This window comes from Manis javanica, chromosome 4 (genome assembly GCF_040802235.1).
Source record: "Manis javanica isolate MJ-LG chromosome 4, MJ_LKY, whole genome shotgun sequence".
NCBI lineage: Eukaryota > Metazoa > Chordata > Mammalia > Pholidota > Manidae > Manis > Manis javanica.
In genome coordinates, this window is record NC_133159.1 from 147,715,842 (window position 1) to 147,743,341 (window position 27,500).

The following is a 27,500-nucleotide window of genomic DNA, read 5'->3' on the forward strand; positions in this document are numbered from 1 at the left end:
CATGATTGTGACTTCTATTTTGAATTCTTTTTCAGGAATATTGGTTATATCTATCTCACCAGGCCCTCTCTCTGGAGTTGTTTAAGTGATTTTTGACTGGACCAGATTCTTCTGCCTTTTCATGGCGATAGAAGTGGTTGCAGGTAGATGTTATGTGTGTCAGCTGGGAGAACAAAGTCCCTTCTTGCTTGTTGGTTGCCCTGCCCCTCTCTGCTGCCTGTGCCAGTTACCCGCACACTGGGAGCAGTCTCTGGGATAATCTCCTGAGCTGCTGTGGGCAGGGCGGCCCTCGGGATAGCTAGTACACTGTGGGGGATGGCAGCTGCACTGGGTGTGTTCTCCTGTGAGAACAGCACCCCTTCATGCCTTCTGGACCTTGCTCCGGCTTCTGCTGCCTGTGCCATCTACCCACACACTGGGAGCAGTCTCTGGGATAATCCCCTGAGCTGCCGTGGCAGGGCCGCCCTCGGTATAGCCTAGCGCAGTGCGGGAGTCACAGCTGCACTGGGTGTGTTCTCCTGCGAGAATGGCGCCCCTTCTGGACCTTGCTCCGGCTTCCGCTGCCTGTGCTGGTTACCCGCTCACCGGGAGCAGTGTCTTGTATAATCTCCTTAGCTGCCATGGGCGGGGTGTCCCTCAGGATAGCCTAGTGCACTGTGGAGAGTGGCAGACATGCCAGGTGTGTTTTCCTGTGAGAATGGAGCCCCTTTGTGCCTTCCGGACCTTGTTCTGGCTTCCTCCGTCTGTCCCAGTTAGCTGCACACTGGGAGGAGACTCTGTGTCATTGCTGTGGGCAGTGCTGTTCTCCAGCTGCTCCACAGTTGTGGCATGTCAGCCGGTTTGCTTGCAGTGCTGGCCGGGGGAATAAATAGCAGGCTACTTATCGCTGTGAGGGTCTTTGGGGCTGCTTTACCCCCCAGGGGGTTAGGGGGCTTGAAGTTCCTCAAGATTCCCAGCCTGCTTGGGCTGAGTGTGCTGGGATGATTTTGTCCAGCTGTTGAGCCCTTGTCCCTTTAAGACTTTTAAAAAGTACCCACTTTTCTTTTGTCCCAGGGGAGCTGGTTGTGGGGACCTGCTCGCAGTCTCTGTCTCAGAATTTACTTTTCCATTTCTCTAATATCCAGTACACCATGCAATGTGTGTCTGTGCTCCCAGTGCATATTACTAGGGCTGGTTATTTAGCAGTCCTGTGCTTCCAGTCCCTCTTCACTCTGATTCTTTTCCTCCTGCCAGTGAGCTGGGGTGGGGGGAGTGCTCAGGTCCCGCTGGGTCATGGCTTTGTATCTTATCCTTTTTGTGAGATGCTGAGTTCTCACAGATGTAGATGTAGCCTGGCTGTCGTACTGTATCTTCTGGTCTCTCTTTTACGAATAGTTGTATTGGTTGTATTTTCAAAAATATATATGGTTTTGGGAGGAGATTTCCGCCGCCCTACTCATGCTGGTGTCTTGAGCCCCAGTCCTACTTATATATTTTTTAATAGGATATGACAGATATGAATATCTATAAATAGATATTATATTTAAAATATGAATATAGATATAAATATACACTATTGTAAATATCATCTTTGACCTATATTAAGCACCAAATATAATATGAGTTTGTAATTTAATCCAAGAATCTAGTGAACCATTTAAAATTTCAATTGGAAAATGTGTTCAAGATCTCAAAACCCTTAGAATACCAGCTTATACATATATACTATTTTCATCTTGCAAAACTGAAACTCTACACTTAGTAGACAACTACCCCCCCCACCCCAGGCCCCTCTTATATTTGTCTTTAAAACAAATAAAATTTATGGTAGAATTGAATTTTTCTATATAGCGATAACATATTAAAAAAATTATGCAAAAAATAATTTAAGTATCAACTCTAAATTACCCACTTCTTTATTTTTTGAATACAAAAGTTTAAGAATTTCTTTTCCCCTATGTTCACATGCTGCTTTGTATTATTTTTGGTTCATTTATATACAGCTCGTTTCACCTGCAACACAAAATACAAGTCCTTGAAACACCTTGATTTCTGCAAATTCATACACTAAGAAAAACACTTTATACTAACTGATAAACATGATCCTGGCTTAATTTGATTAATTCTATTTGATAAGGTAGGGTAAAGAAAAGCTTAATCTACAGAACTGAAGGACTAAATACTTTCTTTAATTCAAAGTTGTATAATTATTTAACAAAAAACAGACATTAAAAAATAGGAACTATGTTTTGTTTATAATATATATATATATAATGTTGGCAAACAGCTGCTTTTAGCATGTGAAAATAAAAATTCTGTAAGCCAGTCCAATCATACTGAATTTAAGTTGTAGAGTCCATTATCTCTATCACAGTAGCGCCCCTTGCCTGTGGTTTCAGTTATGCAGGTCACCACAGTCCAGGAGCAGGTGACCCTCCTCCTGACATATCATCAGGAGATCAGTAGTGGCCTAACACTACATCACAATGCCTATGTATCACTTCACTTCATCTCACCACACGGGCACTTTATCATCTCACATCATCACAGGAGAGTAAAACAGTACAAAGTATTTTTGAGAGAGCACATTCACATGACTTGTATTACAGTATATAATTATTACTATGTATAATAATTATTATTTTATTATATTATACTTGTTTTTATTGTATGTATTGTCTATAATATATATAATTATAATATATAATTTTATTATTAGTTACTTCTATTAATCTCCTACTGTACCTCATTTACAAATTAAAGTTATCACAGGTACATATGTGTAGGAAAAACCACAGTACATACAGGGGTATAGTACTATCTATGGTTTCAGGCACCCACTGGAGGTACTGGAACATATCCTCCTCAGATAAGGGGGTACTGCTATAAATCTATTATCTATAAGTCCACTATCTCTATTAGTAAACTTCTGGTTAATGGCTTTCATCTGTCTTTGTATCAAAGCTATGAAATAATTTTTAAAAATTATTACTGTAATTACATTTATACAACAACAAAGATGGATTTTTCTGAATCATTTCAGAAGCTTACCTCTTTGTAGCACTTTTCTACAATTTCATAACTGGCATTACCCCACACCGTTATGTGTTCTCGTCTGTACTGCTTCACCAACTCTGAAACCTACATACAAAAATTCAAAAGTTGATGCATGTGCCTATTTGTAAACCCACTTATATTATTTCACTTAAAAATTGGATTACAATTAACTATCTGCCAGTGAATAGTAAAAATGTTGGAAGAACCGATATACAGACTATTTTATAAAATATAAGAAATTACTTACATTTTACTATTATATGATTTAGTTAATAGAATACAACTATTTAGTAATTTGACATAAACTACAACTACAAAGGAGACAAGTTAAACTAGAAGAAGTTAATAATATTAATGCCAGAACAGTTGGTTCACAGGAGCTCACATTTATCCATGACTGAGACATGACAACTCACTCTGAAAATAGGCTTTCCTATGGTAAAGTGATCTCTTCTACAAGGGCATTATTCATAGCAATACTGATCCTTATAGTATCACATTTCCTTGAGCAATATTAATCTATGCAGTCACCTACTCTAGCTTTATTTAGTTTGTGAAATTGGATGCAACACACCCAGAGGAGGCAATGCCTTAAGTACCTTCTTAATCAGCACATTGTTGTTGACTTTGATATCGATGTTAATGGGAGTGTTAGGAAAGGCCTCAAAAACTTCCTTCAGTAATGGGATTCGGTTATCTTTTCCTTCACATTGGCATGCTGAGAAAGCAAGATTTTTAAAGGTATTTTTAAAAGATAACTTTTACTTTTTTGATGATTAGAAAAGTTATAGTATGTATTCATAGTAGGACAGTTATAAAATGATGAAAAGTATAAAGAAAGGAAAAATTATCTAAAATCCAGCAACTTTGTGACCGTTTGGTGCACCTTCTCTACTCGTTTTTTCAATGTGTAATTTTAAAAAGTTATAATATAGTGTACAATTGATTTTAACCTGATCTTTTTACATAAGTAAAGATAAGTATTGCATGTTATTACACTATATAAATTATAATTTTTAAATTTGTTCATTAAACTTTTTGAGCTCTTGATTCACATATAGTTGTAAGAAAAATACAGAGATCTGTGCATCCTTTACCCATATTTCCCAGCGGCAACTCCTTGTAAAACTATTATTACAGTATTATAACCATGATATTACACTGATAGAATCAACTGATCTTATTCTACAATTATTATTTTAAAAGGTTTTAAAATATTCCACTGAGTAGCTATACAACAGTTTAATTATTTTAATTTAATATCCCCCTTGAAGGGTAGCACAGTTTGCTGCTACAGAATGTGCCACTTAGGCATAAGGATTATTTTGAACTTAAGAAAACTAAGACACAAGAAAAGCTCTCTGCCTTCCCCCATTTGACTAAAAACACGACTTAAATTTGTACAAAATAATCACAAACAACTCTAGACCCTTATCAGCATCAAAGGAATCTACATAACATGCTCCTGACCAGCCTTTATCTTCCATTATTCCCCCATACATTCCCCAAAATTGCCACTTTAGAAACTTAAAGTCCTTTTCCTTTGCCTTGTCACTTCTCTGAAAATTTATTGTTTTTTTAAGATGTTATAAAAACTCAAGTTCTAGCGGCTCCTTTGAGTTACTCATCCATGAGTTTCTCCCATGAGACATACATATTAATAAATTTGTTTGTTTTTCTCTTATTAATCTCTTGTTACAGAGCACCAGCTGAGTACCTAGAAGGGTAGAAGGAAGAAATTGTTCTCCCTCCTCACATCCTACTAGTGGATATTGAGATTGTTTCTAAAATTTTGCTATGATATCAATGAATTTTTCAGAGATTGAGAATAATATATTCAGGCAAGGGAAATACAGGCTAATTTAGTAATGTGTTGAAGAACTATATCAATGCAGTTATTCAAAGAAAATTGGATCATGAAAAAATCAGAAGAGGATTTGAACAATTCTTTGTATTTCCTGAGGGCTATTTTCTTTATTCTTTCATTAGTCCCTTTGCCTCTCATCATTTATATACTATACTATGCTATAAAACTATTATATACTATGTAGCTATTATAAAATTTATATGACATATATAACTATTATAAAATCATTTAACTATATACTGTGAAACTACTTTATAATTTTCCCTTCCATCTGAAACTTCAATTCCACTAATCTGTGAATAACAAAATGGTGAAAGACCCTTTATTTTGCCCTTATTAAAAGGCAAATCAAAACAAAGAAGCATATCCAAAAAGTAAATTAAATCCATGTCAGAAAATCATTTATAATCAAGACTCATGTGAAAAGCAGCATGTGAATGAAAAAAAATTGTTACTGTCTTATCTCCTCTGTATTCTACTTTTGTTGCCTATTTCCTTCTCCTTGTAATTCAGGTGGGGCTCTGGAACATTCTGATAGGATTGTCAATCATTTGGCTCTGCTACCCCGGCCACAGAGGGAGCACGTAACCCTTCAAGCATAACAGTATGGACACTAGGAGGGGTCTCCTAAAATCCTCGGATGAGTGGATCATGTACTTTATGATGCTGTCAGAAGTCCACTTGTATGTGCTGGTATGCCTGAGGACAACGCTGAGATCACAGATGAAAGTGGGACCAAGAAATGGAGATAGAAACCAATTTTTGCTTGAGTAACTGTAATCAGTCATGTCTGAAGACATATAACCTCTAGACGTTTTAGTTAGAAGAACCAATAAATTCTTATTAAAAAAATTTTTTTGAACTACCTTGAGATGGATTTCTAACACTAATAACTGAAAGAATTTAGACTTATAGACTATAGAATTGAACTATAAAATTAATTACATTAGTACATAAAAATTTAGCTGTTGTTTTTACCTAGCCAGAATCCTTTCTTCCCTTGGAAAACTGCACCTCCTTTATTCCACATTGATCTGATTAAGCTGCCAAAAATAGGACCCATTCCCCATTTACACTCATGAGTAGGCAAATGGCCTATGTGTGGCCAATTATAATAGCCTATCTCTGTCCACAGTGAATATCTGAAGATGGACAGCTGACCCATGCTGGGCCAATCTGTGTCTTTCTCTACAACTTTTCCTCACAGGGGAGATTGCCTTTTTCCCCTGTCATCACAAGGTACATAGGGTATCAGCTGACAGTTGTCAGTGATCACATGGACCAAATCCATTTACAGAAGAGGGTAAGATCCAAGAGAAGCAGAACCATGGAATGAAGCAAAAAGAGCTCTTTTTGTGCCCCTGGTTCCAATAATGTTTAATATCAGATTCACCATCATCCTAGACAGTTAATGATAGATCCTTCTTCCCCTTAAGCTAGTGTAAACTGGTTTCTATCTTGTAATCTAAAAAGTCTGAACATGATGTTCTAGTCCTGCACAGTTCAATAGGGTAGCCACTAGCCACACAGGGCTATTAAAATTAAATTAAATAAAAAAATTCAATTCCTTAGGTGCATCAGCCATATTTCAAGTGCTCAGTAGTCACATGAAGCTATTGGCTATTTTATCAGACAGTGCAAACATTCCTATCACTATGGAAAGTTCTATCTAGACAGTGCTATTCCAGTTAAGAAATACCAAAAAAGAAATTTTGTTAGCTTGTTAAGTGTGGAAAATTAAATTAGCAGTCAAAATACTTGCCAAGGGCAATAGCTATTCACACCCAAGTAAGATGTATGCAGCAAGCAAGGATCAACTTAGGAAAAGGTCAAACAGACAAAACTATACAACAGCAAAATGACACATTATAACTATGAATAATACTGCATCAAAAGGAAACTAAAGTGTGCTAAGAAAAGAAAATGTGTACTAAAGTGATGTGAAGATGTTTAAATTAGATGCCTCAGCCAGGATTGAATGTAGAAAAAGAATTGAGAAAGAAGATTGTTTCCAGTATTGTTCTGGGCAGAGGATAACCAGCTGGGAAAAACTACAAAAAGGGACAGAAGAAATAACAGGAAAATAAGGATGCTGGGCAAGGAGTATGCCACAGGATGTGCTGGGTTTTGGGATGAGTGAGCAGCTTCTCTAGCATGCAAGAACTTTAAAACTGATCGCTATAGTCAACTCTAGACTATCCAAATTACGTATTTCCCATTAAAAAAAGCCTACTTTCGTGGGCAAAGGGTCTGTTTGTTTCTATGCAGAAGATCAAGGCCTAGCTTGGATACCCAGAAAATGAACTAAGATACGATATGAGGAGGAGCTTCCAGCATCAGCACTCTCTGGAGGACTTGTGCCGGGGGATGACCATCAAAAAGCCTCCACAGGGATCCGGACGATGCTGCGGTTGTGGCTGCATCCAGCCCACCGTCTCCTGGACTTGCCATAGGAATGAGGAGGAGATGTCTAGGCTGGCATGTGCATACAGTGAGACAACGAATTTGACCGGATCTGTACTGTTGGAACTCAACCAGGAGTTGGGAGGGGTGCAAGTTGTAGCACTCCAAAATCTCATGCTATAGACTATCTATGGTTAAAAGAACATATGGGATGTGAACAGATCCCAGAAATGGGCTGCTTTAATTTGTCTGATGGTTCAAGTACAGTTGGACAATATCCATCATATCATAGATAAATTTTCACAAATGGTTTTCTTGGCTTTACTGGAGATGGATGGTAATTATAGATTTGCTTTGTTTATGTCACCGTATTCCTATTATGTTAATATGTGTGTGCAAATTAGTTAGTAGTTTAAAACCTATACATACTTAAGGTACTATACAAGAAGATATGTCAAAGAAATAATCAATCCTCCCATGTTTCCTTCATATGCTACATCTATAGCTTTTCTTCTTCCTTCCTAATTACAACCCTTAAATAGAATTCGTGCCTCATATCGAATTTACCGAGTATGATAATTCCTCCAGGTGGTAAAGATACCTCGAGACAAGTGCTGGGCATAGAAGCCACAGGGCATAAATCTGCAAAGAAGTAAAAAGCTAACGTTTGCAAACAATATGGCTTCTCTCTCACTCACCAACTTTACATTTCCCTGTATGGCCCCGGAAGATGACTGGTTAGCCAGAGACGGGTAAGATTCCTCAAGGGAGGAACAACCTAAGACAGGCACAGTTGCAGGGGGGCCATCAGGTGAGAATTTGGGGATCAACAGAGGTGAGGCTCAGAACCTCACCCCCCCTGCTTTGAGAGAAATCTTCTGCATCCGTGGATGTCTTGCTGCCCTTGTCTAGCCTGGATTAATACTTAGTCCATAGGCACACACCTGATCATCTGATCATCTACATTTGCCCTCTTACAGCACTAAACTATGTTTTCCACCTTTATCTTGCATCTACCTACCACTTCAGCATTTTATTAAAAATAAAAAAAATAATAATAATAGGAGAAATGTGGGATCAACATATAAATCAAGTACAAAAATCAAACGAATATCCATATTTGACCTGATTGTTTATAGGTCATAATGCGTGATCAAAACCGAAAGTTTCTGTGATGAATGCCCTTGTACTGTTCGCCATGTAAGAATTTATTCACTATGTTAAGAATTCGTTCACCATGTAAGAACTTGTTCGTTATGCTTCAGAAGATTGGAGACTGACGAGAATTAGGCTTGAGATGGATTAATGATTGTACATTGAGCGTTGACCCCCCTATACTGAATTTTATTGTTGTTAACAACTATTTGATCAATAAATATGAGAGATGCCCTCTCAAAAAAAATAAAATAAAATAAAAATAAATAAATAAAAAATAAAAGTAATAATAATAATAATAAGGGAGAAATGTGGGATTCACATATAAATCAAGTATAAAAATCAAACGAATATTCATATTTGACCTGATTGTCTGTAGTTCATAATGCGTGATCAAAACCGAAAGTTTCTGTGATGACTGCCCTTGTACTGTTCACCATGTAAGAACTTATTCACTATGTAAGAATTTGTTCACCATGTAAGAACTTGTTTGTTATGTTTCAGAAGATTGGAGACTGTTGAGAATTAGGTTTGGAGTGGATTAATGATTGTGCATTGAGTCCCCTATACAGAATTTTATTGTTGTTAACAACCATTTGATCAATAAATATGAGAGATGCCCTCTCAAAAAAAAAAAAAAGAAAAAAGAAGAAAAAAAAAAAAGCCTACTTTCAAGTAGGCAGGTTAGCTCTTAAACCCTTTGGTTAACATATTACATTCCTTCTTTATATTTACTTTTTTAATGAAGCTTGTGGCACATCAAAGCACCTTTTAAAACAATTACTTCCCCAAGAAAGTTGTGAACCACAAAGAAAGCAAGAAGCCTGGACTTTGTATTCCTCTGAGAGCTGATAATCTCCCAGTATTTAATGAAAAGTGAGAGCAAGCATTCTGAGCAAAGGAATAGGACAGAGAAAAACTGAACAACTTTCTGCCTAATCTGAGTCAAGTTTTTATAGTTGTATATATTAGTCTGTTTCAAATGTAAGCTTTACAATTAAGGTACAGTCTTAAGTTAATTATGGTATGAGTTGAATGCGATGTGAATGAAAGTTAACTGTCCTTTACAGTTGTCTGGAACTTGGGAGTACATGGCATTGCTATTAATAAAGCATTTGGAGACACTCTTCACATGGAGAGGCAGTATGGTGCAGCTGAACACTGGCCTGATAGGGAGGAGACAGAGTTCCAACTTGTAGCTGTGTCATTTACTTGTTCTATGACCTCAATCTTTAGATCTCAGTTCCCTTGTCTATATGAGGAGGAGACAAAATTATATGGTCTTAAAGGTCTCTTCACATTCAAAAGTTTAATGACTTTATGAGGAAGATATAAAACCAGAAAAAATTAAAACAGTTTTTCTCAAAAGTATCTTTCAATCTTTGTGAAGCTTTGGCTTTGTTCTACCTAGGCAAAAATAGGAAACAGTTCACTTACATTTTATTAACCTATACAAGTCCACAAATGAGATAAATGTTAGACTAGCCTGGCATACAATTACATTAATTACAAAAAGTTTAAAAAGTGTTTCCTCAGACCTGTACAGCTTAATGATACTTACCTGGAAGGCAAAGTCAAATGAATATCAGATCTAAACATTGCTTAGCGATAGCTAATTCCAACAATTTTCTAAGTTTTAATTTGGCTTCTAAAATTTCCCAATCAAGGAGAAACCACACTGGCCAATTTCAAATCTAGTTCACAGCGCAGTTACAGGTCTTTTTAATATTAGTATCAATAGATCCTTAACATCTAATCAAGTTGTAACTATATGTAAGCCATACCAAGGACCATGATGTGTAACATGTAGTTTTCACTGAGTTACATCTAAATCATTCAAAACATGAGGAAGAACTGTGATAGTGAGAGTGCCTATAACTGCTCAGTAACCCATATCTCAAGGTGATATATTTTCTTTTCAAACATAACTAACAAATTGGGCCAATGGACATGTTTCTTTGTGAGTAATGTTTCCTCAAAAGAAAGAGAACTGCTATGCTGGTGATTAAAAAAGTGAAGATGACTAGGAAATTGTTTATCTGAGCAATAGAATTCTCTTTAATAATTTAAAATATGGGGCAGCTAAATGACATAGAATCAAATGTTATAGAGTCAGTAAGGATCTGAAAGAGGCCCATTTTTTTTTCATTCATTCTTTTTATTTGTGATGGATGACTACCACAAGTTATAGTCATATTCTATTATTTGAAGCGTTAGAAGTGGAAAGTATCTCTATAAATATCTGGGTTTCTTGTAATTAGTTTTTCAAGCTTAAATTAACTATATATAAGTTTAAATAGAATGAGCCAGTTAAATCTCTGGGCTTTACCATCTCAGGGTCAAGATTTCAAATTTATAGGCCTAAGAGAATAAGTTTTGAGGGTAGTACTTTAAGGCAGACCTTACTACGACAAGTAAACACCCATGTATATCTAATTTTCAGCATAAATGAATACACTTTAATGTAAATGTTTATGAAATAGGAAATATTACCTCTTTGAAATGTGACATCCAATTTGCCAAGGTAAGGTGGGAGTTCCTTCAAAAGATATTGAAAAAATGTTAGCTCTCAAAAAATAAAAAGCATTTCAGTGTCTCATTAAGACAGACAGATTTACTTCTTCAAAAAATAAAAGAACAAAATACTACATATGTTTACATAGGACACCCTTTAGCAGGACATCAGCAACAGCAAATCAGTCACATAATTATTTACTTTCACAACCTAAAAGAAATCTGTACTATTTAATATGGACCTTTTCTCAGTAATAAATATACAAAGATCAGTAGATAAATGTCAAGAACAGACAATTCAAAGAAAAAAAACAGAAAAATGACTAACAATCATGTAGAAAAATCTTTAAAGTCACAAATAATCAAATAAATGCTAATTAAGGTTTAATGGAACAAATCAGGACATTTTTGGTATAATTAATGCCCAGTAATGATACATGTACAGCAAAATGAGAATTCTTCTAACACCAGATTTTAGAACTCTTTTTAACACTTAAAAAGCAAGCTGGCATAGGGAATACAGCCAGTATTGTAGTCACTTTGTGTGGTAACAAATGCTAACTACACTTATCATGGTGAGCATTTCATAGTGTATATAAATGTTGAATCACTATGTTGTACACCTGAAACTAATATTATATGTTAATTATAGTTCAATAAAAAATTGGGGGGAAAAAGTAAGCTGGTTAATAGCAACTTTCAATATATATTAAGATACTATAATATTCTTAACCTTTACCCTAATAATTTCTCTGCTGTGATTAGTTAAGGGAAATTTTTTTAAAATATAGAGGTAACTTTATCTTTTTTTAATTAATTAATTTTTATTAAGGTATCATTGATATACACTCTTATGAAGGTTTCTCAAGAAAAACAATGTGGTCACTACATTCACCCTTATTATTGAGTCTCCTCCCCATACCCCAATGCAGTCACTGTCCATCAGTGTAATAAGATGCCACAGAGTCCCTACTTGTCTTCTCTGTGCTACACTGTCTTCCCCGTGACCCCACACACACCATGTGCACTAGAGATAACTATCTTTTAGTATCTTTATATGTATGCTTTTAAAAACATATATATTTTAAATAACTTTATATAAGCATCTAAATATAGAGAAAGCTTTATTTATATGCATAAAGATGTTCAGTGTAGTGTTATCTATAATGATGAAAACTTAGAACTAATTCAAATGTCCAACAATAGAGGAATGGTTAAAAATAACTATATATCCATTCAATGGAATAACTGTAATAACCTGAAATGTTTATGAAAAATAAGCATGGAATCTGAAATGGCTAACTACTGTACAACTTTAATGATATGACATTCTGAAAAAGGTAAAACTATGGAGACAATAAAAAGATCAGTGGTGATTTTCTTAAAATACTTAATAAAAATAAGTCTACAGATGTATGAAGGGAGTACAAAGCCTCAGTGGAAATCAGAATCATTTTTTTCATTTCCTTTGACATTTGTTATTCAATTACTATAATATTTTTATTATTTATTGAAGCATTGTCTGGCATTATGTGTTTTAAAAATCTTACAAGTCCTAATATCTATTAGTTTATCATGCATTTTTTACTTACACAGTACTTGAGATCAGAGATGTTTACATTGACCCCAGTTGATCTCTTTAGATTCTCATCATGAGACACTACAACTTGTTCATCTTTCGTGATATGGCAGTCCAATTCCAGCATATCAGTTCCAATTGTAACTGCACTGAAGAAATACAAAGAAGCGTAATGACTGAAACTTCAGTGAACATTTAGGTTACATGCATAAGATGTAAAGATTCAGAGTTACAAATCAAATAGCAAAAAATCCCATAATACTAAAATTTCTTGATACTGTCAACTATTGTGATTTATTGATGTGAAAATATTCTAAGTGAATTTAGAATGAAATAATCATTTTCCTTCTTTCCATAACCAGCTATCCTTATTTCAGTCAACCCAATATAATGGAAAGAACACTGGACCAGAAGTTAAGAGATCTGGATGCCAATGCCTGCTTTGCAGCAAACTTTAGGCAAATAAATGCCCTTCTCTGGGCCTACATTTCCATATCTATAAAGTGAAAAGATTAAAAAACAAGGAAAGGATGCCAGCCTTTGCCATTTTAATTCTAGATAGGATTAGAAATTTCTAGCCAGATCAATTAACCAATAAAAAAAAGAAGGCATGCAAATTGGACAGGAAGAAGTAAAATTCTCTGTTTACAGATGACATGATCTTATATGTAGAAATCTTAAAGATTATACACAAACTATTATGACTAACAAACTCAGTAAAGTTAAAGAATACAAAAATCAACACAATACAAAATCAAAACAGTTGTGTTTCTATACACTAACAATGAACAATCTGAAGAGAAAAATCAAACAATTCCTTTAGAACAGAATCAAAAGAATTTTTTAAAACCTCAGGAATTAATCAGGAAGTAAAAAACCTGTACAATGAAAAACTACAAAACATTGCTTAAAGAAATTAGAGAAGATATACATAAATGAAAAGCCATTCCATGTTCATAGCTTGGAACACTTAATATTATTAAGATGTAAATAGTACATTGGTCTACAGATTCAGTGAAGTTCCTATCAAGATCCCAATTATGTTGCTTGCAAAAATAGAAAAGTCCATCATAAAATTCATATGGAATCTCAAGGAACCTCAAATAGTCAGATACAATCTTGAAAAAGACGAATACATTTGGAAGACTCATAGTTTCTGACTTCAAAAGTTGCTGCAAAGCTACAGTAACCAAAACAATATGGTACTGGTATAAAGACAGACACACAGACCAATGAATTAGAATAGAGTCCAGAAACAAACCCTCAAATATATGGTCAAATGATTTTGACAACAGTGCAAAATCATTCAATGGGGAAAGGATGGTCTTTTCAAAAAATGGTGCTGGGAAAACCAGTTATCCATATGTAAATGAATGAATTTGGATTCTTACCTAACACACTATCCCAAAATAAACTCAAAATTCATCAAAGACCTTACCATAGACCTAAAATGAAAAATCTCTTAGAAGAAAATACACAAGAAAAATTACATGACATTGGATTTGGCAATAATGTCTTAGATATGACACCAAAAGTACACGCAACAAAAGATAAAATAGACAAATTGTACTTCACTGAAATTAAAAACTTTTATACATTAAAGGACACTATCAACAGAGTAAAAAAGGAACCAACAGAATAGGAGAAAATATCTGCAAATCATCTATCTGATATTAGTATCCACAATCATAAGGAACTCCTGAAACTCAAGAAATGACCCAATTCAAAATGAGCAAAGAATTTGAATAAACATTTCTCCAAAGATGTGTCAATAAGCACATGAAAAGATGCTCAATATCACTAATCATTAGGGAATTGCAATCAAAATCACAAGATACCACTTCATACACATTTGGGATGGCTATTGTAAAAAAGAAGATGTAGAAGAAGAGGGGGAAGAGGAAGAAGAAGAGGAGGAGGAGGTGGAGGAGGAGGGAAAAGAGACTTACACAAAGAATGAAAGAAAGAGAAAGAAAAGAAAAAGGGAAATACATGTATTGGTCAGGATGTGGAGAAATGGGAAACCTTGTGTGTAATTGGTGGGAATGTAAAATGATGCATCCACTGTGGAAAACAGTATGACACTTCCTTAAAAAAAATTAAACATAGATTTACCATATGATCCAGCACTTCCACTTCTGGGTACATACAGTAAAGAATGGAAGCAGGGACTCCTAGAGATACGTGAACATATGAACATTGTCCATGTTCATACAAGCGTTATTCATAATAGCCAAAGGCAGGAAGCAATCAAAATGTTTATCAACTGATGAATCTATTGACAAAAGTGATAGACATATACAATGAAATATTATTCAGCCTTAAAAAGAAAGGAAATTCTGATATATGCCACAACATGGATGAACCTCTGAGACATTATGCGAGGTTAAACAAGCCAAAAAATAAAGTGCAAATATTTGATTATTCCACTTATATATAGGTACACAGAATAGTCAAATTAAAAGACAGGAAGTAGAATGGTGGTTAGCAGGACCTCGGGGAAAGGGTTCAGGCAGTTATTCCTTAATGGGTCATTTCAGTATGGGACAATGAAAAAATTCTAGAGATAAACAGTTGATGATAGTTGCATAAAAATGCAAATGCAAATGTATTTAATACCACTGAACTATATGGTTAAAATGGTAAATTTTATGTTACGTATTTTACTATGATAAAACAAAATTTAAAAAAAATTTTTAAAATAAAGGATTAGACCAGATAATCGTAAGATCCTTTCACCTCTAAGATCCTATGATTTTTAGCGAGGGTGTACCACAGTGGTTAAAAGCACAAAGACTGGGGGGAAAAAAGGGGGTGTAAATATGTGAGGTGATGGATGTGTTAATCAACTCAATGGTGGGAATCCTTTCACAATAATCCACATACTGAATCACCACATTGTACACTTTAAATATATTATAATTTGTCAATTATACCTCAGTAAAGTGGTGGGTGGGGGGAAGAGCACAGACACTGAAGCCTGCATTCAAATCCTGCTCATCCACTTACTTGGGCAAGTCATTTAGCTTCTTTATACTTCAGTTTCCTTATTTGCAAAACAGTGATGATAATACTAGCTCTGCACACCTCCTTTCCACCTTGTACCTTACACTCCAAGCAGCCCTATGCTGTCTCACTACTCCCTCTACCTGAAATGTCTTTCACAGAAAAACAATATACAATAATAGATAAAAACTTGAACAGGCACTTCACAAATGACTGTGGATTTCCAAATGGTCATTAAGAATATGAACAGTTAACAGTAATATTCAATTAGAGAAATGTAAATTAAAACCACAATGAGGGAGCACTACATACCCATACAAATGGCTAAAATTAAAAGGACTGACAAATTAGCAAGACAGTGGAGCAACTGGAACTCTCCTAACTATACAGCTACCCTAGGACCCAGCAATTACACTTCTGATTAGTATATTATCTCAGAGACATAAATGCATTTGGTGATTAAAAAACGTTCATTACAGATGAATCTTGCACACATAAACTGAAAGAAAGCCAGAGAAAAAAGGGTAAATACCAGATGATTACATTATGCTATCAGGAACAGGCAAAAGCAATCAATCAAAATAGAGATTAAAATAATGGTTTTCTAGGGTCAAGGAATGTGGACTGTGAAAGGACGTAAGAGTGTCTTCAGGGGTGTTCTATATCTTTCTCTGGGGGTGGTTACACAGATGTTTACATAGGTTAAAAGCCACTGGGCTGCCCACTTAAGATTTGTGCATATTGTTGAATGTATATTATACACACCACAGTAACAAGTTTTAAAGTCTTTCTTCCTTCCCTGATCTGCTAACGCTTCCTTGTCCTTCAGGTCTAAGCTTAGAAACCTCCTCTTCAGAATACCTTCCTTAATCCTCCCAAACTAGATTAGGTCACCAATTTACATGGAGTATTGATTGCCAAATTGCCAGGACTTCTTATAACACCTTGTTTATCATAGTACTTGCACAGTACATGCTATTATGAAGGTATTTATCTAACTCTTACTTGCCCACCTAGACAGGAGCTCTTAGGAAAGGGTTTGTGAACCGTATCTTGTTTACTATTATATTCCTAGGGCTTAGGCACAGGGCCTTACAGTGTAGGTACTCCATAGTATTTGTTAAATACTGAATTAATGAATGAAAAGAGATAGCTCTCTTTATATGTAAAATGCCTCCATAGCACCTTATGTATCAATTACCACAGATAACATTTCAAGATGAAGAAAAATTAAACATGGGTGGAGCAAGGAGAAAGTCTGAGAGAAGGTTCTTTCTAAAGTCCAGGAATAGAAAGAGTAAGAGCTGGGGTGAGCAGATAGGATGAGAAAATATAAAAATAGATAATTTACAGTTTGTATAATGTATTCTAATGCCCTTAAATTATTTTCTAGTGGATCCATATAAGGTCATGTCTCTACAACTAGATACTAAATTCCTGGACAGGAAAGGCCTATGTCTGTTCCATATTTTCTAATGTTCATGATGTTAGGTATAATGTGGGTATTCAACACATTTCTAAATGAGCGGAATGAAGCCATGTTTTAGTTATCAACATCTATTAACACTTAAAATTTTAATGATCATCCAGTTGGCACCTAAGTGTTTATCAATAATGATCTGTATCCACAGTATTATGCTTCAAAGAATCAAGTATTCACATTGAATGGCATTGTTGAACTGTATCTGAATAAAAAATATATATAGAATGATCACGCTGATGGAAAATACAGTTTATATGTAATTTTTTAAAAGACTAGAAAGATATAGGCCAAATCATTACAGTGGTTATCTCTCATAAGTGGTGTTACAGGGAATGGAATTAGAGATTTGAGCAGGCCTTTTTACTTCACATAAATTATTTGAATCTTTAGAAAAGAAACTTTTATAATAGAGAAATAAGGATATTTCCATTATGAATATATTTTTTTCTAAAAGACATTTGGATACCAAGTTATCCACCATCAACAGAATGAATTACAGCAGGTATTTAAGAAAATTGAATATCCTTTTAAATACATAAACACTCATGATTCTTATTCTGCCTGTGTATCTCCTGAATTGGGTGAATATACTTTCTGTTTTATACTTGAACTTAAAATACATAATATACAAATATTATATATCAATTAAAGAACAAAGTTTTGGCAATTAAGTAAAAATTTCTTAATTTTTCTCAAAAATGAGTGGTAACTCATTTGGTTAAAAAAGAAAGAATGAAGTTGTAGGAAACACAAGTATCCAATGATGGGATCAGATGATATATTTTAGTATTAATTTTTTTTTAATATACAACTGAAATGCTTCTTATCTGCCAGGTATTGTCTGGAATATTTTACCTATATTAAATAACTCAATACCCATAACAACTCTAGGACATAGTGCTATTAATATTTATCTTTTCCAAATGGAAAACATGTCTTTATTTCCCCTTCATTTTTTTTAAGTTTAAAAATATTTATTAATTCACTTAAAATAGCAATGTTATACCACTACATTTTAACATAAATACTTTTATGAAAATAATTACATTGTCCAAAACAAAAAGTGAGTCTTTTTACATTTTCACAAATCTCTTTAATGTCCAGTTTAGTAAAAGAAAGTTGGATTTTCATATCTGCTTTTGCATTGTCTGTTTCAATCCATTGTTTTAATTGAAGTACATGAAGAAAGTCTCACTTCACACACATGTATAGTTCAAAAGGTAAGAGTATATGAATAATCATCTCAGATTATTGTAAAATTCTTCTCTGATACCATAGTTTAATCTTAAAAGTTTAGTTACAATATGAAACCTGAAACCATATCAATGAATTTTAATTCTCTGCTATATTAACATTAATTGATCCATCTTATACTTTGAATAGATCTTTTACTCTTATGTACTTTTATAACACAATACATTGGTCATTTGAAAAATATTCTGAACTAGCCTCTTTTCACTAAGTTACGCAGATCTTCCACATGATGACTCATTTCCTTCCTTGATATTAAAAAGTCATATTTGTTAATATCACCACCCATCACATCAGAAATGCTTTTAGATATTGAGAAATTCACATGGATGGATACAAGAAAGCTCAAATTTTTTTTTTTTTAGAAAGCTCAAATTTTATTAATGGCAATAAATGCTCAATTGTTTGTCTTCACATGACTCACTTTGTTGATTTAGAGAACATGTCTTCCAAATACCCAGGTTTGAAGAGCCATGGTTTATCTGTCATTTACTCAAGTAACAGTCATGTTCCATGAAAAAAGATGAAAAAAGAGGCTAGTTCAGAATGCTCACAGTCCGTTGCTGCTCCTGAGACACCTACATGGTCCAGGAAGTAGCAGAAGGGTTTTACACATAGTTCCTGTCCTGTTACATAAAATATTAAAAGCATGTGTACTCAAGGGCTAAGATTTAACAGCATTAATAGTTTCTACTGGTCCATGAAGGAAATTTGTTAATTAAATTGACATTTTTTTTTGAGAGGGCACCTCTCATATTTATTGATCAAATGGTTATTAACAGTTAATAACAATAAAATTCTGTACAGGGGACTCAATGCACAATCATTAATTCACCCCAAGCCTAATTCTCATCAATCTCGGATCTTCTGAAGCACAACAAACAAGTTCTTACATGGTGTACAAATTCTTACATAGTGAATCAGTTCTTACATGGTGAACAGTACAAGGGCAGTTGTCACAGAAACTTTTGGTTTTGATCACGCATTATGAACTATAAACAATCAGGTCAAATATGAATATTTGTTTGATTTTTATACTAGATTTGTATGTGAATCCCACATTTCTCCCTTATTATTATTATTATCATTATTTTTAATAAAATGCTGAAGTGGTAGGTAGATGCAAGATAAAGGTAGAAAACATAGTTTAGTGCTGTAAGAAAGCAAATGTAGATGATCAGGTATGTGCCTATAGGCTAAGTATTAATCCAAGCTAGACAAGGGCAACAAAACATCCACGGATGCAGAAGATTTCTCTCAAAACAGGGGGGGTGAGGTTCTAACCTCACCTCTGTTGATCCCCAATTTCTCACCTGATGGCCCCCCTGTGACTGTGCCTGTATTAGGTTGTTCCTCCCTTGAGGAGTCTTACCCGTCTCTGGCTAACCAGTCATCTTCTGGAGCCATACAGGGAAATGTAAAGTTGGTAAGTGAGACAGAAGCAATATTGTTTGAAAAGGTTAGCTTTCTACTTCTTTGCAGATTTATGCCCTGTGGGTTTTATGCCCAGCATTTGTCTTGAGGTATCTTTACCACTTGGAGGAATTATGATACTCAGTAAATTCGATATGAGGCACGAATTCTATTTAAGGGTTGTAATTAGGAAGGAAGAAAAAAAGCTATAGAAGTAGTAGACGGAAGAAAACATGGGAAGATTGGTTATTTCTTTCACATATCTTCTTGTAGAGTAACTTAAGCATGTATAGGTTTTAAACTACTAATTAAATTGCGCACACGCATTAACATAATAGGAATACAGTTACATAACCAAAGCAGACCTACAATTACCGGCCATCTCCAGTGAAACCAAGAAAACCAGTTAGGCACCCTAAGCACTTGTGAAAACTTCTATGATATGATGAATATTGTCTAACTGAATTTGAATAGTTTGAGAAAAATTAAACAATTTAAAACAACACATTCCTGGGAACTGTTCACATCCCATATGTTCTTTTAACAGTAGATAGTCTGTAGTCTCAAGATTTTGGAGCGCTGCAATTTGCACTTCTCCTAATTCTTGGTTGAGTTCCAACACTATAGATGTAGTCAAATTTGTAATTTTACTGTATGCACAGGCCAGCTTAGATATCTCCTTCTTCATTCCAATGGCAATTCCAGGAACCAGTAGGATGAATGCAGCTACAACTGCAACAGCGCCAGGATCTTTGTTGATGTTTTTTGATGATCATCTTCTGGAATGACTCTTCCAGAGTATGTTGATGTTGGAACTTCTTCCTCACATCGTATCTTAGTTCGTTTTCTGGGTAGCCAAATTAGGTTTTGATCCTGTGTATAAATACAAACAGACCCTTTGCCCACACTTTGATATACCCTTTATACCACTGTGAAGAACTTATTGGAGGTCACCACATAGGAACTGCTTTTTTTGTTTGTTTTTTAAGAGAAAGGAATATTATCAGAAAAATGTACTTAAATAGCTGATCATCTGACACCCTTTAAATGATCAAAATTAAGGATATTTAAAGCATGCATTAATTGTTGATTTACAGTAAGTTTTATCCTATCAAGGAGTAATCCTCCTTTCTGTTCTTTTGTTATCATTAATCCACAATTACATTAAGAATATTATGTTTACTAGGCTCTCCCCTATACCAGGACCCCCTATAAACCCCTTTACAGTCACTGTCCATCAGCATAGCAAAATGCTGTAGAATCACTACTTGTCTTCTCTGTGTTGTACAGCCCTCCCCTTTCTCCCCCCCCGTTATGCATGCTAATCTTAATACCCCCCTTTGTCTTCTCCCCCCCTTATCCCTCCCTACCCACCCATCCTCCCCAGTCCCTTTCCCTTTGGTACCTGTTAGTCCATTCTTGGGTTCTGTGATTCTGCTGCTGTTTTGTTCCTTCAGTTTTTCCTTTGTTCTTATACTCCACAGATGAGTGAAAACATTTGGTATTTCTCTTTCTCCGCTTGGCTTGTTTCACTGAGCATAATACCCTCTAGCTCCATCCATGTTATTGCAAATGGTAGGATTTGTTTTCTTCTTATGGCTGAGTAATATTCCATTGTGTATATGTACCACATCTTCTTTATTCAATCATCTACTGATGGACACTTAGGTTGCTTCCAATTCTTGGCTATTGTAAATAGTGCTGCGATAAACATAGGGGTGCATCTGTCTTTTTCAAACTTGAGTGCTGCGTTTTTAGGGTAAATTCCTAGGAGTGGAATTCCTGGGTAAAATGGTAAGTTTATTTTGAGCATTTTGAGGAACCTCTCCATACTGCTTTCCACAATGGTTGAACTAATTTACATTCCCACCAGCAGTATAGGAGGGTCCCCCTTTCTCCACAGCCTGCCCAACATTTGTTGTTGTTTGTCTTTTGGATGGTAGCCATCCTTACTGGTGTGAGGTGATATCTCATTGTAGTTTTAATTTGCATTTCTCTGATAATTAGCGATGTGGAACATCTTTTCATGTGTCTGTTGGCCATCTGTATTTCTTTTTTTGAGAACTGTCTGTTCAGTTCCTCTGCCCATTTTTTAAGTGGATTGTTTGTTTTTTGTTTGTTGAGGTGGGTGGGCTCTTTATATATTTTGGACGTCAAGCCTTTGTCGGATCTGTCATTTTCAAATATATTCTCCCATACTGTAGGGTTCCTTTTTGTTCTATTGATGGTGTCTTTTGCTGTACAGAAGCTTTTTGGCTTAATATAGTCCCACTTGTTCATTTTTGCTGTTGTTTTCCTTGCCCGGGGAGATATGTTCAAGAAGAGGTCACTCATGTTTATGTCTAAAGGGTTTTTGCCTATGTTTTTTTCTAAGAGTTTAATGGTTTCATGACTTACATTCAGGTCTTTGATCCATTTTTACTTTTGTGTATGGGGTTCGACAATGGTCCAGTTTCATTCTCCTACATGTAGCTGTCCAGTTTTGCCAGCACCATCTGTTGAAGAGACTGTCCTTTCGCCATTGTATGTCCATGGCTCCTTTATTAAATATTAATTGACCATATATGTTTGGGTTAATGTCTGGAGTATCTAATCTGTTCCACTGGTCTGTGGCTCTGTTCTTGTGCCAGTACCAAATTGTCTTGATTACTATGGCTTTGTAGTGCAGCTTGAAGTTGGGGAGTGAGATCCCCCCTACTTTATTCTTCTTTCTCAAGATTGCTTTGGCTTTCGGGGTCTTTGGTGTTTCCATATGAATTTTTGAATTATTTGTTCCAGTTCATTGAAGAATGTTGCTGGTAATTTGATAGGAATTGCATCAAATCTGTATATTGCTTTGGGCAGGATGGCCATTTTGATGATATTAATTCTTCCTAGCCATGAGCATGGGATGAGTTTCCATTTGTTAGTGTCCCCTTTAATTTCTCTTAAGAGTGACTTGTAGTTTTCAGGGTATAGGTCTTTCACTTCTTTGGTTAGGTTTATTCCTAGGTATTTTATTCTTTTTGATGGAATTGTTTTCCTGATATCTCTTTCTGCTAGTTCATTGTTAGTGTATAGGAAAGCCACAGATTTCTCTGTATTAATTTTGTATCCTGCAACTTTGCTGAATTCCGATATCAGTTCTAGTAGTTTTGGAGTGGAGTCTTTAGGGTTTTTTATGTACAATATCATGTCATCTGCAAATAGTGACAGTTTAACTTCTTCTTTACCAATCTGGATTCCTTGTATTTCTCTGTTTTGTCTGATTGCCATGGCTAGGACCTCCAGTACTATGTTAAATAACAGTGGGGAGAGTGGGCATCCCTGTCTTGTTCCCGATCTCAGAGGAAAAGCTTTCAGCTTCTCGCTGTTCAGTATTATGTTGGCTGTGGGTTTATCATATATGGCCTTTATTATGTTGAGGTACTTGCCCTCTATTCCTATTTTGCTGAGAGTTTTTATCATCAATGGATGTTGAATTTTGTCAAATGCTTTTTCAGCATCTATGGAGATGATCATGTGATTTTTGTCCTTCTTTTTGTTGATGTGGTGGATGATGTTGATGGATTTTCGAATGTTGTGCCATCCTTGCATCCCTGGGATGAATCCCACTTGGTCATGGTGTATGATCCTTTTGATATACTTTTGAATTTGGTTTGCTAATATTTTATTGAGTATTTTTGCATCTACATTCATCAGGGATATTGGTCTGTAATTTTCTTTTTTGGTAGGGTCTTTGCCTGGTTTTGGTATTAGGGTGATGTTGGCTTCATTGAATGAGTTTGGGAGTATTCCCTCCTCTTCTATTTTTTTGTAACACTTTAAGGAGAATGGGTACTATGTCTTCTCTGTGTGTCTCATAAAATTCCTAGGTAAATCCGTCCAGCCTGGGGGTTTCGTTCTTGGGTAGTTTTTTGATTACCATTTCAATTTCTTTGCTCGTAATTGGTTTGTTTAACGTTTGTGTTTCTTCCTTTGTCAGTCTTGGAAGGTTGTATTTTTCTAGGAAGTTGTCCATTTCTTCTAGGTTTTCCAGCTTGTTGGCATATAGGTTTTCATAGTAGTCTTTAATAATTCTTTGTATTTCTGTGGAGTCTGTTGTGATTTTCCCATTCTCATTTCTGATTCAGTTGATTTGTGTTGATTCTCTTTTTCTCTTAATAAGTTTGGCTAGAGGCTTATCTATTTTGTTTATTTTCTCAAAGAACCAGCTCTTGGTTTCATTCATTTTTTCTATTGTTTTATTCTTCTCAATTTTGTTTATTTCTTCTCTGATCTTTATTATGTCCCCCCTTCTGCTGACTTTAGGCCTCATTTGTTCTTCTTTTTCCAGTTTTGATAATTGTGATGTTAGACTATTCATTTGGGATTGTTCTTCCTTTTTCAAGTGTGCCTGGATCACTATATACTTTCCTCTTAAGACAGCTTTTGCTGCGTCCCACAGAAGTTGCGGCTTTGTGTTGTTGTGTCATTTGTTTCTATATATTCCTAGATCTCTATTTTGATTTGTTTGTTGATCTATTGATTATTTAGGAGCATGTTTTTAAGCCTCCATGTGTTTGTGAGCCTTTTTGTTTTCTTTGTAGAATTTATTTCTAGTTTTATACCTTTGTGGTCTGAAAAATTGGTTGGTAGAATTTCAATATTTTGGATTCTGCTGAGGCTCTTTTTGTGGGCTAGTATGTGGTCTATTCTGGAGAATGTTCCATGTGCACTTGAAAAGAATGTGTATCCTGTTGCTTTTGGATGTAGAGTTCTATAGATGTCTATTAGGTCCATCTGCTCTACTGTGTTGTTCAGTGCCTCCATGTCCTTACTTATTTTCTGCCCGGTGGATCTATCCTTTGTGGTGAGTGGTGTGGTGAAGTCTCCTAAAATGAATGCATTGCAGTCTGTTTCCCCCTTTAGTTCTGTTGGTATTTGTTTCACATATGCTGTTTCTCCTGTGTTGGGTGCATATATATTTAGAATGGTTATAGCCTCTTGTTGGACTGAGCCCTTTATCATTATGTAGTGCCCTTCTTTATCTCTTTTACTTTCTTTGTTTTGAAGTCTATTTTGTCTGATATTAGTACTGCAACCCCTGCTTTCTTCTCGCTGTTGTTTGCCTGAAATATGTTTTTCCATCCCTTGAGTTTTAGTCAGTGCATGTCTTCGGGTTTGAGGTGAGTTTCTTGTAAGCAGCATATAGATGGGTCTTTCTTTTTTATCCATTCTATTACTCTGTCTTTTGATTGGTCCATTAAGTCCATTTACATTTAGGGTGACTATTGAGAGATATGTACTTATTGCCATTGGATGCTTTAAATTCGTGGTTACCAAAGGTTTAAGGTTAGCCTCTTTAGTATCTTACTGCCTAACTTAGCTCACTTATTGAGCTGTTTTATGCACTGTCTGGAGATTCTTTTCTTCTCTCCCTTCTTATTCCTCCTCCTCCATTCTTCATATGTTGGGTGTTTTGTTCTGTGCTCTTTTTAGGAGTGCTCCCATCTAGAGCAGTCCCTGTAAGATGCCCTGTAGAGGTGGTTTGTGGGAAGCAAATTCCCTCAGCTTTTGCTTGTCTGGGAATTGTTTAATCCTGCCATCGTATTTAAATGATAGTCGTGCTGGATAAAGTATCCTTGGTTCAAGGCCCTTCTGTTTCATTCCCTTAAATATATCATGCCATTCTCTTCTGGCCTGTAAGGTTTCTGTCGAGAAGTCTGATGATAGCCTGATGGGTTTTCCTTTATAGGTGACCTTTTTCTCTCTAGCTGCCTTTAAAACTCTTTCCTTGTCCTTGATCTTTGCCATTTTAATTATTATGTGTCTTGGTGTTGTCCTCCTTGGATCCTTTCTGTTGGGGGTTCTGTGTATTTCCATGGTCTGTTGAATTATTTTCTCCCCCAGTTTGGGGAAGTTTTCAGCAATTATTTCTTCAAAGACACTTTCTATCCCTTTTCCTCTCTCTTCTTCTGGTACCCCTATAATAAGGATATTGTTCCTTTTGGATTGGTCACAGAGTTCTTTTAATATTGTTTCATTCCTGGAGATCTTTTTATCTCTCTCTATGTCAGCTTCTATGTGTTCCTGTTCTCTGGTTTCTATTCCTTCAATGGCCTCTTAAATCTTATCCATTCTGCTTATAAATCCTTCCAGAGTTTGTTTCACTTCTGTAATCTCCTTCCTGGCATCTGTGATCTCCCTCTGGACTCCATCCCATTGCTCTTGCATTTTTCTCTCCATCTCTGTCAGCATGTTTATGATTTTTATTTTGAATTCTTTTTCAGGAAGACTGGTTAGGTCTGTCTCCTTCTCTGGTGTTGCCTGTGTGATCTTGGTTTGCCTGTAATTTTGCCTTTTCAGGGTGATAGAAATAGTTTGCAGAGCTGTAACGAGTGATGGCTGGAAGAACTTCCCTTCTTATTGGTTTGTGGCCTTCCTCTCCTGGGAGAACACCGACCTCTAGTGGCTTGTGCTGGGCAGCTGCACGCAGACAGGGCTTCTGCTTCCTGCCCTGCTGCTATGGAGTTTATCTCCACTGTTGCTGTGGGCGTGGCCTGGCTCGGGCTGCTGCTCCAAAATGGTGGAGCCCCATTAGAGGGGGAGCGGTCAGGAGGGTATTTATCTCGTAAGTGGCCTCCGTGCTCCCTGCTGCCCAGGGGGTTAGAGTGCCCAGAGATCCCCAGATTCCCTACCTCTGGACTAAGTGTCCCACCCTGCCCCTTTAAGACTTCCAAAAAGCACTCACCAAAACAAAACAACAACAACAACAAAAATTTAAATAAAAAATTTAAAAACAAACAAACAAAAAAAAAAACCCGCTCACTTTTCTTTTTCCTCAGGCTCTGGCCTCAGGCATTTGCTCACCGGTCTTGCTGCCCTGTTTCCCTAGTATTGGGGTCCCTGTCCCTTTAAGACTTCCAAAAAGCACTCGCCAAAAAAAGAAAAAAAAAATTGCCTCTCGTGTTTCTTTGTTCTCCGGCGCCGGCCTCAGACACCTGCTCACCGGTCTTGCTGCCCTGTTTCCCTAGTATTGGGGTCCCTGTCCCTTTAAGACTTCCAAAATGCACTTGCCAAAAAAAAAAATGGCTGCTCGCTTTTGTTTGTCCTCCGGCGCTGGCCTCCAGTACCCACTCACTGGTCTTGCTGGCCTGTTTCCCTAGTATCCAGGACCCCATGCATGCACTGTGTCTGCGTTCTGGTCCGGATGGCTGGGATGTTCAGCAGTCCTGGGCTCCCTCTCTCTCCCCGCTCTGACTCCTCTCCTCCCGCCGGGAGCTGGGGGAAGGGGCGCTCGGGTCCCACTCGGCCAGGGCTTGTATCTTACCCCCTTCACGAGGTGCTGGGTTCTTGCAGGTGTGGATGTGGTCTGGATGTTGTCCTGTGTCCTCTGGTCTCTATTCTAGGAAGAGTTGTCTTTGTTATATTTTCATAGATATATTTGGTTTTGGAAGGAGATTTCCACTGCTCTACTTATGCTGCCATATCGACTCCGCCTCTATTTCCCCTTCATTTTTAAGGGATATTTTTGCTGGACATTGAATTCTGTGTTGACTTTTTTTTTCTTTTAGCACAGTAAAAGTGCCATTGTATTGTCCTCTGGCTTGCTTTTTTTTTTACACAGTCTGTAATAATTTTTATATTTGTTCCTTTGCATGCATCATGTCTTCTTTTCCTTTGTGCTTAAGATTTCACATGAGTTTTTATGATTCTTGGCCATCCAGATCTAATGGTTCAAAAATGATGCAGCCCTTGGGGCCAGCCATGTCCGCAGGGTCTCTTACTTTGCCTGCTTCAGGTGATCCACTTCCATCAGCATCCCATCCCAA

General features: G+C 36.2%; 1 protein-coding gene across 1 annotated transcript in view; it reads right to left on the reverse strand.

The window, feature by feature from the left end:
- GDPD1 (glycerophosphodiester phosphodiesterase domain containing 1) overlaps positions 1-27,500 on the reverse strand; it is a 64,148-nt gene that overhangs the window by 14,213 nt on the left and 22,435 nt on the right. The window contains exons 3-6 of the mRNA XM_017662580.3: positions 12,568-12,703; positions 10,955-11,000; positions 3,636-3,754; positions 3,031-3,120 (exon numbers count right to left, since the gene is read on the reverse strand). Of these exons, the coding sequence (XP_017518069.2) occupies positions 3,031-3,120; positions 3,636-3,754; positions 10,955-11,000; positions 12,568-12,703 (391 nt within the window). The remainder of the gene's footprint in view (positions 1-3,030; positions 3,121-3,635; positions 3,755-10,954; positions 11,001-12,567; positions 12,704-27,500) is intronic.